At 30.9% G+C, this 18,061-nt stretch overlaps 4 protein-coding genes across 5 annotated transcripts; 2 read left to right on the top strand and 2 right to left on the bottom strand.

Moving 5' to 3' along the window:
* Nucleotide 1: 1 nt before the first annotated feature.
* Nucleotides 2–4,328, bottom strand: Alpha-man-iia (alpha-mannosidase 2). Of its 2 annotated transcripts, none has more exons than XM_076781946.1 (8): nt 4,200–4,328; nt 3,730–3,908; nt 2,305–3,659; nt 1,903–2,241; nt 1,504–1,812; nt 898–1,429; nt 662–814; nt 2–589 (listed from the first exon to the last, which is right to left on the bottom strand). In XM_076781946.1, the coding sequence occupies exons 2-8, from the start codon at nt 3,856–3,858 to the stop codon at nt 2–4; spliced, it is 3,405 nt and encodes a 1,134-aa protein (XP_076638061.1). In that variant the 5' UTR covers nt 3,859–3,908; nt 4,200–4,328. The 2 variants fall into 2 exon arrangements, with proteins under 2 accessions (XP_076638061.1, XP_076638060.1); XM_076781945.1 differs by having other exon boundaries at nt 3,994–4,321.
* An 876-nt stretch (nt 4,329–5,204) lies between these two features.
* Nucleotides 5,205–8,889, top strand: Usp5 (ubiquitin specific protease 5). The gene is made up of 13 exons (XM_076781448.1): nt 5,205–5,514; nt 5,593–5,718; nt 5,842–6,018; nt 6,086–6,192; nt 6,260–6,787; nt 6,903–6,974; nt 7,055–7,247; nt 7,368–7,520; nt 7,591–7,772; nt 7,834–8,219; nt 8,295–8,507; nt 8,579–8,688; nt 8,753–8,889. The coding sequence occupies exons 1-13, from the start codon at nt 5,419–5,421 to the stop codon at nt 8,816–8,818; spliced, it is 2,409 nt and encodes an 802-aa protein (XP_076637563.1). The 5' UTR covers nt 5,205–5,418; the 3' UTR covers nt 8,819–8,889.
* An 83-nt stretch (nt 8,890–8,972) lies between these two features.
* On the bottom strand, nt 8,973–15,419 carry Myo31df (Unconventional myosin ID). Its single transcript, XM_076781447.1, has 15 exons — nt 14,982–15,419; nt 13,872–13,978; nt 13,593–13,788; nt 13,230–13,449; nt 12,934–13,146; nt 12,658–12,861; nt 12,394–12,592; nt 12,163–12,332; nt 11,834–12,094; nt 11,504–11,748; nt 11,269–11,431; nt 10,865–11,197; nt 10,578–10,768; nt 10,263–10,511; nt 8,973–10,179 (listed from the first exon to the last, which is right to left on the bottom strand). The coding sequence occupies exons 1-15, from the start codon at nt 15,065–15,067 to the stop codon at nt 9,966–9,968; spliced, it is 3,051 nt and encodes a 1,016-aa protein (XP_076637562.1). The 5' UTR covers nt 15,068–15,419; the 3' UTR covers nt 8,973–9,965.
* Nucleotides 15,420–15,630: 211 nt separating this feature from the next.
* LOC143350167 (uncharacterized) lies at nt 15,631–17,940 on the top strand. The gene is made up of 3 exons (XM_076782077.1): nt 15,631–15,944; nt 16,307–16,631; nt 16,720–17,940. Exons 1-3 carry the CDS (start codon nt 15,752–15,754, stop codon nt 16,802–16,804), a joined length of 603 nt encoding a protein of 200 aa, XP_076638192.1. The 5' UTR covers nt 15,631–15,751; the 3' UTR covers nt 16,805–17,940.
* The last annotated feature ends 121 nt before the right edge of the window (nt 17,941–18,061 follow it).

Below are 18,061 nucleotides of genomic sequence, written 5' to 3'. Positions count from 1 at the left end.
CTTAAAATTGTGGTTTATGAAATAAAATTGGTAATATTTGATGCGGACATAAATTAATGATGGGTGACTTCAAAGATGGCCCTACATTATGGAATGTAAGAGGAGCTTTACTAATAATCCAATTATCTATATAATTAAGGAACTTTGTTAAATCAACTTCTCCAGATTTAGAAATATTGAAATACCGTGTATAAGAATTGTCATTCCAACACATATCTAGTGCAGCTTGATGCAAAACCATACCAATACCCTTACCGGCTCCTTCGGGGATAGGAAACACTCGGAAGCTAACGATACTTAAATCTACAGGCAGATCATAACGAAGAGGCGAAAAATGTGCATTTAGATCAAAAGGTAAAAACTTTTGCGGATGCATTGCAATTATTGGATGTAACAGTTCTTCTGATGCTAAATGACCATATAGCGATAATAAACCTGCCGGATGATTTGCTGCCGGTGACGAAAATTGACAAAGAGGCTTTTTCTTTTCAAGAACAAACATGAACAAATGATTTGTCAACAGGTTGTCGGTTATACCTTGACCTAATCCCCTGTTATCATCTTGAAGTAATCTTCTGTCTTGCATAATCTATATACAAGTATTTTAAGTATTAGAACAGTTTTATTTCTATTTAAATCGGCGCGAATATTAAATACATACTTCAATTTGTCCAGATGCCATAGAACTTACGCCTAATGGTTGTGCCGTTACTACTGTTAATCTAACTTTTTTATCCTCTATATATGCACTTGCTGCCATTGGATAATAATTTCCTTGTGTAGGAAGTTTTGGAAACCTTTGGCGTTTAATCATCTAAACAGTGATTATGATTTTAAATATATTTATTAGTTTCTATTTACGTATACATAATAAAATATTGATCGTTTAATACTTACATTAAGCCCGTTTAAATCTGTGAAGAATTGATCACCTGATGCTATATCTGTACTCAGTCTCATAGCAAGTTCATAATTTTGTGTTTCTGATATATCAACCTCATTAAGTATGTGTAATCCAAGTCCATCGCCACCGGAAGAATTGTACAATGTACAAATATGACGTACATGTGCCAATTCTACAAATACTTTAGATACAATGGGTCCATTTATTAAGTGTACAATACACTTATTGTCCATAAATACTAAATCTGGTTCTGGTTTGTCAGGTAAAAATAAATAGGCTCCACTTTTATCTTTACCGGAGCCTCTAGTACCATATTTGACAAATTCCAAATGAACGGGAAATGTTGTGTTACCGACCCTCAAAGCTTTTAAGAGACCTGATTTTCCAAAAGATGCCGACAACTCTGGCCGCTGTGTTATCGAAAATTCTTGGGCATTTGGTATTACTTGAATTTGATTGAAACCAGGTATTTTTGGAAGATTTACATCCGTGTTAAAAACAGTCACATTTGCAAGATGTACATCCCTATATACAATAAAAATTGAAATATTAAATTGCTAGAATAACTGTGAAAAGATCTGAGTAGAAAAGTATCATACTGTGGAAATGATGATTTAGATAGAGTATGAATTATATATGTTGTAATACCAAATCCAGGTACTGTTACTAGGAACGATAACTCATATCTAGCAGCAGTTAATGCAGCAGGACCAATCCAAATTGGAGAAATCTGACATTGCACTGGTTGACCCATACGATCTGTGACTTTGACAAATGGTGTTGAAATAATTAGTGTTTGAACTTTTACCCTTTGTCTTGGAAGAGAATTGTATAAGATAACTTTTTTCAAAGGATTTTCATCTCCTAATGTAAGTATATGTTTGTCTCCAGCGCTAGTATGACGTAATCTTTAACATAAAAAGTAAATCTTTTACATATTAAAAATAACAAAGATAAAAATTGTAATTTCCAAAAATGTTATAGAATTTCGTTCGAACCTAGATTCATCGAGTGAAATATACACAGCGTCCGTATCGATTGTAAATTCTTGAGAAGTTTTCAATAAATGTACTACAGATTGTTGAAGTACATGGGCTGAATTGTTTAAGGCAATTATCATTTTTTTCGCATAATCTATAACTACTTCGTCTCTAGCAGTTCCAGTAACACCATCATGATGTTGGAACAAAGAATGCCACATCCTTGCTTTGCTTAAACGCTGCGCAATAGTGCCTTCTACTAATTTATTATGATCTTTAGTCCAAGCTATGGTATTTAATATCTCTGATGCTCTCAGTAAACTTAATAATACACGATCTAGTCGTTTGTGGAAAGGCCTAAAATGCACTTAATAAATATTTGTTGATAATTATTTATAATCAATATGCATTTAAGTATACCTTGATGTATAATATCCACTCCAATAATGATCGTCTCTGTCGGAATATGTAAAAAAGTCTCCAGACAAAGTAGGAAATTCACTTAAATTATACTTCTCCCTAACTGTATCAAAATAATCGCTTAATGTTCCAAATTTAATTTGAACATTCATTTGTTGATTTTGATTCATATAATCAAAAAGTTTTTGATAGTTGGTATATTGAGCATCCCACTCTGTAAAATGAGTGTATCTAAAGTCATCTCCCAGTGGTGCTAATACTACATCTGTCTTAAAAAGTTGAGCTTTTTTGCGATATTGATCTAGCAAAAGAGCAGCTCTTTCTGCAACATTTGCTTTAGTTATAGCTCGCGGAGCTACCTTCCATGGACAAATCAATCCAAAACTTTGAAGTCGAAAGAAATCAAACTGACAGCATATTTTTGGATCTGGGCCGCAAGTATGTGGCACATCATAACTATAAAATGGCATGACATGTGTAAATATTTCTGTTGATCCATCGTTATCCCATAATTGTCTCCATCGAAATTCTAAACGTTTTTGTTTAGCCAATTTTTTTTTAACCGAATAATGAACTCTTTGTATCAGCACATTTTTCATTCCAGCATTCTTCAAAAGATATGGCATAGTCGGAGAAAGACCAAATGGATCAATTGCCCAGCCTGAATTTGGTGTGTAATCTAAATTATATTTTAGCCACTGATGACCTTCTGTAAGTTGCGTGAGTTGAGCTATCCAGTGAGAGACAGATTCATCAGGCATGACCCATCCTCCTGATACAATTTCCAACTGGCCATCATGAATTAAACGTCGAACCAAATTACGTGTAGTCTTAGATTGATCTTCCCACCAAAGTTGAAAAAATGATATTTCTGCCCAAATAAATTTACGTCTTCTATCTTCTACTAATTTTTTAACCATATTATTTAATATATTTCGAGTTTGAAATGTATAATATTTCTCGAAAGTGCTAAGCCAACCAGGATCATTATGAGAATGCGGTACTACAAAAACCTTTAACTTTCTATTTGGATGCCATTGCTTATCATCGTATGTAATATCCCACCCTTGTTTCCAAACTCCACCATCAACATTATCAAACTCTAATTGTTTGTACATCACTAACATTTGTACATCTACTTCTGGTACTTTTTGTATATTAAAATTACATGTAAATACTTTTCCTAAATGGGAGGAACTTGAAGATATAGAATGATTATAACGATTTATAGAGTGAGCTATGGGAACAAAATTTTTTGCTTCTGCTACTTCCTGCAAAGCATTCATGGCTTCATGATGTTTATTAAAATCTTTTTCTAGCTTTGCTAATCGGTTTTCAAAATGTAACCACTGATTCTAAAAACATACAATAAGAGATTTTATTTAACATGTATACATATACATATTATACGTATTGTAGACTTACATCGTTAACGGAAAGTTTGGATGCTTGTCCAGGTGGAAAAAGTGCTAGATCCATCATTAAATATATCATAATGCAACAGGCTAAAATTAAACCTGCTCCAAGAATTGCAAATGTTTTTCTAGTCCTCATACTTGTACACTAATCAATTCAAGTACAGTGCGGGTTTGTATCAAATAAAACTGTTAACAATAAGAATATGTGTAAAAATGAAGTTTGCCGCCATATGTTTAGAGTAAAATGTAAATAAAATGATTGAATCTTAACCTAGATCAAGCATCACGTTTACAGGTTACATATCAGTTTTTGTTTAAAAGACTTCATTATTCACAGTAAAATAATAGGAGTTAAAGAAATATAATATTTTTTCAGCTCATGTAAAATGAAGTTCATAAAAAACAATGTATAAATGTTACATCGACAGAGGATGTTACACTATTGTTTATTTTTACACTTTTGCAATTGCAACTTACACTGCTTGCAACTGCCGCCATATGTTTATATGATAGTATAGAGTTACTATCATATACTATAGACAAAGTGCATATAGGGAATGTTCGGTCGAGTGCTCAAGTATTCTAAACGTTTATAATTGAGTACACGGTCCGATTTATAATAATTTGTATCATCTAAGGGGAAAGTTACCAATAATTACTAGCACCGATTTCCCCTTCTTCTTCTTTACAACGTATGCAGTGTAGATACTTACTCGATTTACATTTAATTTAAATGTGCGCTACTCGAGACTTGGGACAACATACGTCGTAATAAGTTGAGTGGATAGTGACATGGTAACTGAAACCTTAACTGAAACATTACGTTCTTTATTGATGTTCCAATAATTTTTAGGTAACAACAAAAGTAGGATTCATATGTCATTCTTTTTTACTAGTTCAAAGTACTTTACTAAATTTTCAACACACATGTACGAAAAAGGCGGTAGTTTAACACATTGACCTGTATTGGTCAATTTGCGCACATGCGCATACAAATTTAGTTTCGCAAAAACGGTGAAGTGACGCCTCTGTATGTTATTCTGCATTGACTGTGTTGCTAGATAAGCCGCTATTTTTGCGCATGCGCAGCGAAAACAGTACCGTACATATTCAATGTCATGGAAACCGGAAACTGTTTTGGCGGGTTTCTGCACACGGCAGCAACAGGTATGATAGGTCAGGACATTTAAAGTAACTATATCGGTATTAGTATTATTTATTAAGTAATACTGACGTTTTACATATTTATTTCAACATCTCATCTTGCTTTATTATCTTTTTTATGATTATTTTCTATAAATTCTCTAACATTTCATATTGTTTTATAAGTAAAAAAATTATTTTTATATAAGGAAGGTGTATACACACACCGTATCTTATTTTACATCATGCTTAATATTCATTTTTCAAAAACTTTTATGTAATTTCCAGAAAAAATGAAACAAGGGTTCGTACGACACCCATTTTCAATCAAATAAAGCACATTACTGATGTTTTTAACGCGCATGCACGAGAAAACCCGGCCCGTTTGGCAACACAGTGCGTCGATGATATGCGCGATTTGAGAAACGAGATCACTCATCCACACGACAAACCGGCAATATCCAAATAGATTTATTTACAACGCCATAGAAGAAAACCTTTTGTAATCAAAGTCATTTCTTCTTGGTTTTATAGCGACTATTTTTTATTTACCATGGAACGATTGATAAGGCATTTATTTACATGTCGTTTACCTCAGAAAAGCGACAGAGTATATAAGGACGAATGTGTTTATTCTTTCGACACTCCAGTAAGATATTATGACAACTGTATAGTTAGATACGGTAATACAACGACGTAATGATTTTACTCATTGCTTCTCTTGAAGGATACCTGTACTGGTCTTTACGTCAGTTTATCCACATTTTTGGGATTAGGCCAGGATCACGTACAACGTTATTATCAATTAACCAAGAATCCTGTATTTCTACATATTAAACGAAGAAGGGAAGAGGTAGATCGTTGTTAAATTAAAAAGAATATGTTTAAAAAAGATGTACCATTATAAAATATTGTGTTTGTTGTATATTTATTTTAATGAACGTATAATTCATGACAAAATATTGTCTTTTTATAGATTCCATCTGAACATCAAGGAGATGGGCCTGATAAAAAAATTACAAGACTAGCTATAGGAACACCCGATGGGTTTATACCAGATCAACAAAAATATATTTATCATGAATCTTACCAAATTGTTATTCTACCAGATTTTGAAACAATACCTTTCCCAACAGATGGTTTACCAAAAATAGTATGTTTGACATGAAAATCCAACAAAATATTAAAGCAACATACAAGTTATATGAAATTTTTTGCAGGTGGAATTTATTGTTGAATGTGTATTAAAGGCAGAATCTGCGACAAAAGTAGCACAAGTAGAAGAACTGCTTGGATCCTGGGACGGAGAAAGAAAACAGGTTTCAAAGTGAGAACATAAAGTATTAATGTAAATATATTTTTGTCAGTGTTGTTTATAAATATTAAATCTTCAGACATGCAGCAGATCTTAAACAATTAGACAATGGAAAGAAAATACCTCCAAGTGGATGGAAATGTGAAAAGTGTGATCTTACTCAAAATCTGTGGCTTAATTTAACCGATGGTAGTATTCTTTGTGGGCGTAAATTTTATGATGGAACAGGAGGAAATGATCATGCGGTTGAACATTATCGAGCCACTGGTTATCCATTAGCTGTAAAATTAGGAACTTTGACTAAAGAAGGAAAAGGAGATGTGTTTTCATATGTGGAAGATGATATGGTCGAAAATCCAAATTTAATATCGCATTTAGCTCATTGGGGTATAAATATTGCTCAAATGGAGAAAACTGATAAATCTATGGTAGAACTAGAATTGGATCTCAATCACAGATTTGGTGAATGGGTTGCACTTCAGGAAGCAGCAAGTAAATTAACACCTTTATATGGACCTGGATATACAGGACTTGCAAACTTGGGAAACTCTTGTTATTTAAATAGTACCATGCAAATGTTATTTGTGATTCCAGACTTTGTTAAAAGGTTTAGTTAAAAGGCTATTATAATAATAATTATAATATCTGTCTGTCTTAAAATAAAGTTACATGACTTTCTTCATAAGAGGATTAATTATGTAGTAACTAAAAATTAATTTCAGGTTTGTAGATTGTGCACCACAGATATTTCATGAAAGTTACACTGACCCAGAAAATGATTTTAATGTTCAGATGTGAGTTAAGAGAATATGAACTATTTAACATCTAAAAGAGAATTTTAATTTGTGTCCAATAAGAGGTATTGATGTTGTAGGGCCAAACTTGGAATTGGTTTGCTGTCTGGTAAATATTCAGAACCACCAAAAACAAATAATGAGGAGGAATTGCGCCAAGGTATTTCTCCGTGGATGTTCAAGTCCTTGATTGGTCGTGGGCATCCCGGATTTTCTTCAAATCGGCAACAAGATGCGCAAGAATTTTTCCTTCACCTAATAAATGTTATTCATGTAATTTATGGAGTATTATACTTTTGACAAAGTGCTTAACAAACAGATTGCTTTATTTTATTATATCAATTCATATTAAGTTTAAATTATGATACTAATATCAGTGTATTAATCCAACAGCGTCATTGTCGCCACAAAATGAATCCTACCGATTGTTTTAAATTCAAAGTTGAGGAAAGGTATCAGTGCGGTCGTTCTAAAAAAGTAAAGTACAACTATCGTCCAGAATACCTTTTACCGCTTCCAATACCTTTAGAAACTGCAATAAATAAGGTAATAGGTTTCTATAAACGAAGTTTGTATGTATGTATACGTTATATTTAATGAACACGTTTATATGTAGGAAGAAGTTGCAGCTTATGAAGCTTTAAAGAAGGAAACTGAAGCAAAAGGTCAGACATTAGACTCAAATACATTGGTTAGGCCTCGTATAAAGCTTTCATCTTGCCTGCAAACGTTTATTCGGTCTGAAACAGTGGAACAATTTTATAGTTCAGCATTGAATGAAAAGACAACAGCACAAAAGTAAGTAATAAATTGTATAGCTTCTACAGTACACAATCAATAAATGAAATTTTTTTTACAGAACAACTAGACTTGCCAGTTTTCCAGATTATTTATTAATTCATTTAAAAAAATTCACGGTAAGAGAAGATTGGACGCCCATTAAGTTAGATGTAGCAGTTGAAATGCCTGATATGTTGGATTTAAGTTCTCTACGGGGTAATGGTCTGCAACCCACAGAAGAATTATTACCAGAAACAGCTGGTTCTGAACCTCCACCAATTGTTTACAATTCCGCATTATTGAATAAGTTAATAGGTATAGGATTTCCACCAGAAGCTTGCAAAAAAGCTCTATACTTCACCGAAAATTGTGGTTTTCAAGCTGCCGCTGACTGGTTAATAGATCACATTGGCGATTCAGATCTTGCGGATCCCTTTGTACCTCCTGGTATTGATGCGAAACCAGGTGAAGTATCGTTGTTTTGATTTTGTAAAATTTTCATGTCTTACATTTCTAATAATTTAGTATATTTTATTTTAGAAAAAGATAAATTTGTGGCAAACGAAGATGCTGTGGCAATGGTCATGGGAATGGATTTTACAAGAGAACAAGCAGTAAAAGCTCTTAAAGCGACCGATAACAATGTAGAACGTGCTGCGGACTGGATTTTTAGTCATCAAGCTGAATTAGATGGTTTAGAAATTGAAGATGAGTCAGGACATTCCGAGGAAATATTTAGAGATGGAAGTCATCGTACGTTTATTGTCATTCTGAACAATGTATACATTTTGTTCTTGAAATTCTATAATTGTTTATTGTTTTAGAATATAAGTTGGTGGGTTTTATATCGCATATGGGAACATCGACAATGGTAGGACATTATGTGTGTCATCTTTTAAAAGATGATCGATGGGTGATATACAATGACGACAAAGTATGTACTGAAAATATACATTTTATAAATTTAATAATACGCTTATATAAATCATCTGTTGCAGGTTGCATTATCTGAAAATCCACCCAAAGAATTAGGGTACATATATCTATATCAACGCCTCGATTAGATTATACAATTGTTTTGTATAAAAAATGTATTCTATTACACTTTAAAAATAAAAAATATAACAGGCAGGAGATTTTCATTTTACAACTAATGGTAAAATGTATGAATAGCCTGTTTTTTTCTAAAACGTAAGTGCACATAAATATTTAAATATATGTTTATTTTTCAACAATGGCACCATTTTACAACGTGTATAGCGCTTTATATTCTTTTCTCAAATATAAAGCATTACTATCGCTTTCATTGAAAGTTACTATAATTATATTAAAATATAAAATATTAACGTAATTAGACATTTTTAAATGTGATAACTATATAATGACAAACTTTCAATTAACAATAAAGTCTTGATTATCTTTAGTTATTTAATTCAAATACATATTTATAAACGGTAAAATTTTCTTTGAAAAGCAAATAGCAACTTTCATATAAATCATATTTTACAAATATCTTATTATACTTTGATGTGGTGTACAAACTTCCTACGATAATGTAAAAATACTTGGTCAAAAATACTTTAAGTAGAAGGCCACAATAGTGAAGAACATTTAAGGCTACTGTATCAAATAAGGATTTCCCCCCAACCCCCTTTTTTTTTTTTAAGACTTAAAGATTTTTTTTTGCTGAAGTTTAAGTTTAATAGTCGCTTGGCACTTTTCGCATGTATTCTCATAATCACATCAGTCACTCAAACGGAAAAACTTCGTATCGTTTCAATTTCATATTTTAGAAATTATTCACATAAGTAATGCCATTACTCGTAATTTAATATGCATTACTCCGAATGAATATATTTCAATACGTATTTACAAATGAAAATTAATTTCGTTAGACATTAATTGTGACAAATCCTTTCCATACAGTCACTTTCGGATGAAAGTCTCGACAGTAAAAACTGTACGATACCGGGGCACGAAAGCCTCATAAATTCTTTGAGTCATCATTTGATTATCTGGTTCATTATTCACAACCTTATCATTTCAATTGTTTCAATTCCTAACATAATATTATTTGTACATTAAAAAATGCTTAAGAATATCTTCAAAACACACGAATAAAAGCTTCAAAAATGTTTCTATAAAAGCGTTAAAAATAATTGAACTTCAGTATTCACTATGGAATACTAAAAGAGCAGTTTAAATATTATTTTAACTAGCTGTTCTAATTTGAATCCTTGTGTTGGCACACCCATCAATTATCCCAATCGATGGTGGAATTGCAAATATAATATTATCACCATCTTTTTTGAACGTTGGTTCATGAACTTCGGGATGTACTTCTACCCGTAATACTTTACTTTTGTTCCCTAACATACATTTAAATTTTACATCCACTGTAACTTGTAGATCAGCTGAACGTAATCTATTATAAAATATATCACATTAATACGTAGTATTAAAGTTTCATTTCGAAAAATCTATTTAACAGTATTCATATATACTCACTGACTATATCTATTGCTTAAAATACCAACGAGTTCTCCGACTTTGTCGTCATTAGTAATAATCGACATGATGAAGTCATTTCCTCGATTTGAATGAATTGTTATAAGCTGGTCCCTTCCAGGCGATATGCTTAATCCAGTAATTTCAGCTATTGGCATACCTTTCTTCATACTTTTGCATTTAGAGCTTTCAAGCTTATATATCGCATATTCTGTTACTACTAGTACACGATCTTTTGGTTTATTAAATCTACAATTCATTTATAAAAAAATTAGAAGAATGCGTCAAATATACAATACAACCATCTATTCAAACCTGTTAGTCTTCCTAATAAATGCACTGAATAAAACAGTCTTGAAATGATCAGTGTTGCGTAGATTATTTATTGAAGAATTAAAAATATCGCTTTGAGGGTTTTTGTCCGGTTTAGAGAGATAATTTCCTTCCCATCGCCTGTCTTGTCCCCAATACTGTCGTTTTGAACGCAGAACTATTCCCGCAGACATCTAAAATTATATTAAAATTAAAAATAACAATTGTTACATTCTGGTTCATTATGTATAATATACTTGCATGCAATAATAGTATAAAACACCATGTACCTTTAACCGTAGTTGTGGCCAATCTTCTCTTGGGATAAGTTTAAGAATCATCCATGCCCACCATCTCTCATACATCAACTTCAAAGCAAGTAGTATATGCGTGATGGCAAAATTTTCATGGGGCCAAATTAAACGTTTGCCATAATCTCGCATCGTCTTTGCATTTCGGAAAATCTTTTCCAATTCATTAATATAAGTACGTATTTTATATCTTCGATAGTGTTCCATTATAACTAGCGCAGCTTTCATTTTTTTATATTTTTGACGACATAAATATCCTCTCCATTGTTTTTGCAGCAATATTACGATACCCGGTATCAAGTCACTACGTGCCTGTAAATAAACAGGAGTTGAAAATACCATTCTTAATATGCATAATCGTACATAAATGTTAATTGACAAACCTTTTCTAACGCAAAAAGTGTTTGAGGTGAACGTATAAATATTTTAGTGTGACCATATTTAACGTCATTACCAAAGCCTTTTTCATCCAATAAAGTACGGACACCGTCTTTATCATTACCACCTCTAAAATTTGGCCATGTGTATTGAGATATCATTTTATACCTAATCAAGACAGTTTTATTAGTGATACAATACAATTAATTTTGTCATCAAGTAATTGTAATACACCAATACCGTTTTAAAAATATATCATATCGTTGACGATACGCGAAACCGGCTCGTCTGACTAATATATTTTCGACGAGACCTAAATATCGTACTTGATGATTTACTCTTTCTTCGTCAAATACGACAGGTGATTTAACTTCATTCGGTTTTATGCATCTAACATAAAACGGTTCTTTGCTTGTTAAATTCTTAACCAGAGCTATCATGGAATTACGAAAGAGTGTTCCAGCTGTTAAAGGCCTTTTTGTTGTCTGAAATAAGTTAGTGTAAATATAAATAAGAGGAAGTTTGCATTTAATGTTCATGTGCGATAGTACATTTCATTTATTCATATACCTTAAAAATATTTTGAGCACCTTCAGGCCACATTTTACTAATTATTGGGTTACTGCTTTTGTAAAGTAAACGTTTGAAGTCCTGGAATAACGTATCTTTGTTTTTATCTAGAAAACCATTTACATTATATATTACATCTCCTGCATAATGTTTAATCTTAAATTGAATTTTATGTTGAAGTTCTTTATCCATTGGTTTCAATTGTCGAGAGGAATAATGCTTATGATCGAGTAACTTTTTATCCATAGCTTCCAAGAGCATCTGAAAAAATTTTATCATAAAATAACAGTAACTTCTTTCATTACTACCAATAAGATACGAAAACGAACTTCATCTGTAACTTTGCCAACATTAAGACAGGCTTCGTCCATAATTGCTATAATTCCTTTATGTTGCTGTTCTACTAGATCACAAATTATTTGATTGTTGAAATAATCAATATTTTGCCATGCTATCCCTTCTCTTTTATATTCTTCTTGTTCTTGTTTTAACACCAATTCTAAAACATTAAATGTAAGTTTTATTTTTTTATAATATAATTTTATATCCAACTTCCTCACCAATGAATAGTTGTTGTAATTTTTCATTACAATAATTGATGCAAAACTGCTCAAAGCTATTTATATCAAATATTTCAAATCCATATATGTCAAGTACTCCAATAACTGTTCTGTATCTTTGAAAATTTTCTGAATCATTTACATTAATTGCGGTATTGACACGAGATACAATTTCAGTGAACAACCTTTCATATATAGCCTGAAAATTTTTAATGCAATTTATAATTTCTTATAATTAATATATACAGTATTTAGAAATGTTACCTTTGCTAAAGCATCTCTTCCATACTCTGCCTCTATCGAAGTATGAGTTTTTTGCATAACTTCTCCACCTGCTGCTATTACTCTTTGTGTAAGAGCAGTACTTAATTCCTGTGGGCTAATGGAAAACAAATTTGCTGTATCATTTAAAGCACCTTTGTTCTGAATAAAGAGTTTGTCCTCATCAAGTTTAAAGGTAATATTACCCTACGTGAAACAAAAATTCATGTAAAAAGTAAATTAACGAACGTTTTTTTTACAATTTTATTGATGACAAACCAAATGTAGTATGCCAGCAATGACATTCCAAAGTGTTTGCATCTCGTTTTGTGTAAATCCAAGAATGGACATAGCAGAGGTAACAGTTTTGTAGTCGCTTTTATCAGTTGAACTTGCTTTATTGCAATTTTCAGCACCAATATAGAAATATGCAGCTGGATCTCGTACTAGTCGTAGTTTATTTAATTCTCCTTCGCTACAGCCATTCAATAACTATAAATATCGAAAAAAGTGTTTTGCTTATCTCAAACAATATTAAGCAACAATGTTAAAAAAATAGAATTACCAGCATATACCTGATAAAAGCAATGAAAATTACGTTCACCATTTTGTTGATATACAACTCTTGACTTTTCCAGCAAGTAATTAGTAACATGACCACCAATTGGATCTCCTTTATAATTAAAATCTATATCCATATACTTTCCAAATCGTGACGAATTATCATTTCTATTTGTCTTTGCATTTCCAAATGCTTCCAATATGGAATTCGATTGAATAAGAATATTTTTTACTCTGACATACAAGAAAAAATAATTTTAAGTGCTATAAATATAAAACCCTAAAGACAAGCAAAATTGTTTTATTGTAATTTTACTTGCTTAAAGTAATGTACAGTGACCTACAACTTGACAAATGACAATGACTTATATCTATACCTTTCTATCTCTTGCTGGCCACTTAAATTTGTGACTGCAGCAATATATTTCATAATAATTTTACTTGCTTCTGTTTTGCCAGACCCTGATTCGCCGCTTATTACTATGCAAGTATCACGACCTTGTTGCTTCATTTCTCTATGCACTGCATCAGCAATTGCAAAAATATGTGGTAGGTTTTCAAATAATTCTCTATCTGAAATATAAGCATTAAAAATATTATAGTTAGAAATTAACATATTTAATGTAATGTAATAATTATTGAACATAATTATTTACCTTTATATTTATTAATATGATCAGCATCGTATATATTTATATTTCTGTAGGGATTTATACTGACACATACTTCTCCAATATATGTGTAAATTTTGCCACCATTAAATCTAAAACAATCACATATAAATAATAACAAAATTGTAAGTAAACGATTTATAAAAGTTACTTTGAAAATATATGACATAACAAAAAGACGTTATCGCTTTTTTTGCTGTACAAGTCAATACTGTTAGAGGAATTAGCTGCTATTTGTGAAAGATAAACTTTATCTAGTTTATCAATAATAAGCAATATAAATCATCTATATTTGTTTTTTAAACATATCGTTTTCTTCGTATCATGAACTTCGTTAAAAATAAAATATATGTTTTATTTACAGATTATCGTGTTTAAATCAACAATGATTAGCAGCTTACACTAAATCAATTAAGAAGTATATTTATATATTAATATTTAATATATATTAAAATACAATAAACATTCGTTTTCCCTTATGAAATAATCCTCATTTAAGAAACATTTTGCATGTACGCATAAGACCGAATAGTCTAAAATTAAATATGTATATGCTATACAATCGAACGGACTGCATGGTACATATACGTATACGAACTGAAATCGATGACTCATAGAATATAGACTCTGATAAGCCTTAAAAATTGTTTATTATAAAACTAAGAGTTGTGTTTTAACATATATTACTAATTTATTTTGTACAGAAACATAATTAAAGATCTATTATAGATTATGGATTTTACATAAGTATAAAAATATATGAAGAAATGTGAACTCATGGCTGCTATATAGATAAATGTAACGAAATCATGACTAAATGAAACATGTTATTGATTGACAATGATTTTGATGTATCGTTACAATACTTCAATTCAACAAACTTTTGTGGGTCAAGATCAAATCTAAATACATCGATCGTTTGAACCACCTGCTAATATACGGTTAGCCACGCCCTCTTGGTGGATGATCCATGAAGTATCAACAAATCAACAGATTCATGTAAGACGCCTGTCACGTTTCTTTAGAAAAGGGAAACTTGCCCTTCCTGAATTCCCGCCAATTTTCTCGTTACTAGCTACTATTATATGACCTTACCTGATTCGTAAGTTGTCTACAACCTTTTCCACAGTAATCTCATTCAAAAGAACCAAATCTCCGATACCAACTTCTTGCACTGCCATTTTTTTCCCAATAATACATGCACTTGTGAAATTTATGGTTTCATACAACTATAAGTGTATACACAATTCGTTGCGTGTCGGAGACCAGCTCCTTCCTGCGATCTATCCTTAGTGCCAAGCGAATAACGAATGCGATTAACTGAAAGTTGCAACCAATTGCAACCTATCTTTTGCCCCTCCATAAGGTCATAACGCTTACAGTAACGTTACAACGATACTTATTGTTATCTACTTCGTTAAAGTGGCAAATTAGATATATGACTTCATAAATGTATTTTATTATCCGAAAATAGATAAAAGGAAGTAACTGTTGTCTCAGAGTAACATACAGTCTACTATCGAATATTCACGTAATTTGTAAACATTTTAATGCGTTGAGTAGTTTTTCTATTGAAACATATTTTTTAATTTATATTAATTTGTTAAAAATCGAAAATAGAAGTACGAAGTTAAGTAACTTCTATGTTAATAAGATGAAAAAATTGTTGTGACGTTGTGACAGCCCTGAAAAGGCAGGTTTCTCGAGGCGCATGCGCAGATAGAGCGTAATGTTTATGCATACCAGTTTATGTATCTCATGTATTTATATACACATTATTATTCACTGTTATTTTTGACAATTTGTATTTTTTGTTATTTATAGTCTTCTGGGTGATCGGTTGAAACGTGTATTTCTTTCCCATAATGGAGCTACACAAGATGATTGAGAAGAAGTCAGATTTATATTTGAATGGAAATAATAAGTTAGTGCAAAATGAAAATTACACGGCTCCCGTGAGGTTATGGAACAAATTGCAAATAAACGAGAGGACTTTTAGTTGTTTGCTCTTCATAATGTCGTTATCTATCGTTTTGGGAAAATTATATGTCAATTACGGTGAGGCACGCTTTGATAAAATATAATAACACTATTCATGTTGTTAATGAGTTTATTTTGTGGAGTTTCCGTTTGTCAATATACGTTGCATTTGCTGTGATTTGAATTAATTGAAATTGTCACGTATAATGCAAAATAGTGTCCTTTAGTTGATATTATATTATATTAAATTAGTTATTAATCATTATTTTAATATCCTAAATATTATTTTAATATATTTTAATTTCAAACTATTCTTAATTTATAACTCATATTTATAAATTGTTGAAGCAAGTTCAGGAAGTCAGTTTGTTGAAAAATTGCATGTTTAGAAGTATATTGTAAATATCATTAGTGTTGACATTTTAATATCATCTATTTAGGGAATATTTTGCAGTTAGAAAATAATTCTAAATATATAGTATCAACGATGTCTACGTTTCCAAACATCTCTAATATATTTGATTTGTCACCTGATGCATCACAATTCAGCATAAAAAAATTAACAGCTATGAGTGAAAAGTTTGTTAATATTAGTCAATATGACGATGTAAATGTTATGACATTGGTCTTTAAATCATATGGATGGCTGATAAAAGCAGCAATGAGTGGTCTCATAATGATGAGTTTTACTTGGTTTATAATTTACAATGATAGCAGTGTTCCTGGTATCAATCCACCTTCCCCTTTTAGTCCTTCTAACAAAGGGTAAGTTTTTATGTGAAATAATCATAATTGTAAATATTGATTATCAAATCTGCTTTGTATCTATTAACATCTATTGTATATTTTTCAGATTTCCAAGGGCATCGGGAATACAAATGAATTACTTAGTTGGATTATTGAATGGAATATTAATTTTCATTTACATGTGTCTTTAATGTATTAAAAGTGTCATAATCTAGGAATGTGGGTGCAATTCACAAAACATTTTATCACAGAACATTCTTCATTAATTATATTTATTTGTTATTTATGTTAACTAACAATATTATTTTAAATTTGTTCTATTTCTGGTTATTATCATATTTAATTTAACAATGGGCTTTAAGTATTAAGATAGGTAATTTATGTTATGAAAAATTCAATATTTTTTGTAGAAAAAAATGTTTACATGGTAGGAATAAGTTTTGTATATAGAGTGCATTGTACAATTATGGTGGGTTATATCTCGAATTTGATAAGAGATAGAACAAAATTGTTGAGGGAAAAGATAAATGATACAGTAATATTACTAATGTTCATGACTTTCAGATGAATGCAGTATCTAGATTCAGTTCGTTGCCGACGTTTCGCAAACGTTATAGTTTGCATCTTCAGGGCTATTGGATTCTAATATGATATGGTAATATCTATTTTTCTATGATTTTATTTTATATCATCAATTTTTTCCTCAACAATGTTTGTCTATCTCTTATGAAATGTGAGACATAATTTACCTCAGTTGCATAATGCCTCTGTATAGCAAGATATTTTCAAATAGAAAAGTTGTATTTTCTTCAACATATATGTTAAAATAAGAAAAATGTTAATCTTACAAATAACTTACATTAACATTAAAGTGAACAAAAATTTCGTGTGCATAAGATTCTATGTTATAAAAGGACATGATTAATTAGATTCTATTAAAAGCATAATATGCAAGGTTATAACATGTAATACTTAATATACACAAAATGTAGCAAAGTACAAAATCATATTATCACCAGTTAAATTTTTATTTTTTGTACTATCTAAATCTCCCATTATTTAAGACTGATAATATATTTGTAAAATTCGTATTTATTAATAAAGTAGTATAAGCTTTGGATAGCCAAACATAAAGTATTATATGTGGTACCTCTTGATGTTATGTGTGTGTACAATGTATTGCCATAGCTCTTTAGTAATTATTATAATTATAGAATATAATATGAATCAAATTAAGAACACTTTAAAAAACTTGTTATTATTATTTACACAGTTTTCGGCACTATTTGGCGCCGCAATATATATTGTAATAAATCACTGCTTTCAATGAACCACTGCTCGATAATTTACTAATTACACTTTTCCTGGAATTAATTTATAAACTTTCAGAGTTTAACTACGCATTTTCGAGAAAAAAATTCGAATAAGTAGACAAATTTTTCGGCGAT

The sequence above is a fragment of the Colletes latitarsis genome, chromosome 14 (genome assembly GCF_051014445.1).
Source record: "Colletes latitarsis isolate SP2378_abdomen chromosome 14, iyColLati1, whole genome shotgun sequence".
NCBI lineage: Eukaryota > Metazoa > Arthropoda > Insecta > Hymenoptera > Colletidae > Colletes > Colletes latitarsis.
This window is presented reverse-complemented; position numbering and strand designations above follow the sequence as displayed.

Coding starts and splice junctions, on each gene's coding strand:
- LOC143350167 (XM_076782077.1), top strand. CDS start 15,752: ATGGAGCTACACAAGATGATTGAGAAGAAGTCAGATTTATATTTGAAT. Junction 15,945..16,306: donor AAAATTATATGTCAATTACG/GTGAGGCACGCT, acceptor TCATCTATTTAG/GGAATATTTTGCAGTTAGAA. Junction 16,632..16,719: donor TTTAGTCCTTCTAACAAAGG/GTAAGTTTTTAT, acceptor TATATTTTTCAG/ATTTCCAAGGGCATCGGGAA.
- Alpha-man-iia (XM_076781946.1), bottom strand. CDS start 3,858: ATGAGGACTAGAAAAACATTTGCAATTCTTGGAGCAGGTTTAATTTTA. Junction 3,660..3,729: donor CCAAACTTTCCGTTAACGAT/GTAAGTCTACAA, acceptor GTATGTTTTTAG/AATCAGTGGTTACATTTTGA. Junction 1,813..1,902: donor ATTTCACTCGATGAATCTAG/GTTCGAACGAAA, acceptor TTTATGTTAAAG/ATTACGTCATACTAGCGCTG.
- Usp5 (XM_076781448.1), top strand. CDS start 5,419: ATGGAACGATTGATAAGGCATTTATTTACATGTCGTTTACCTCAGAAA. Junction 6,193..6,259: donor GAAAGAAAACAGGTTTCAAA/GTGAGAACATAA, acceptor TTAAATCTTCAG/ACATGCAGCAGATCTTAAAC. Junction 8,689..8,752: donor TGATATACAATGACGACAAA/GTATGTACTGAA, acceptor CATCTGTTGCAG/GTTGCATTATCTGAAAATCC.
- Myo31df (XM_076781447.1), bottom strand. CDS start 15,067: ATGGCAGTGCAAGAAGTTGGTATCGGAGATTTGGTTCTTTTGAATGAG. Junction 11,749..11,833: donor GTGCTCAAAATATTTTTAAG/GTATATGAATAA, acceptor AACTTATTTCAG/ACAACAAAAAGGCCTTTAAC. Junction 11,198..11,268: donor CACTTTTTGCGTTAGAAAAG/GTTTGTCAATTA, acceptor GTTTATTTACAG/GCACGTAGTGACTTGATACC.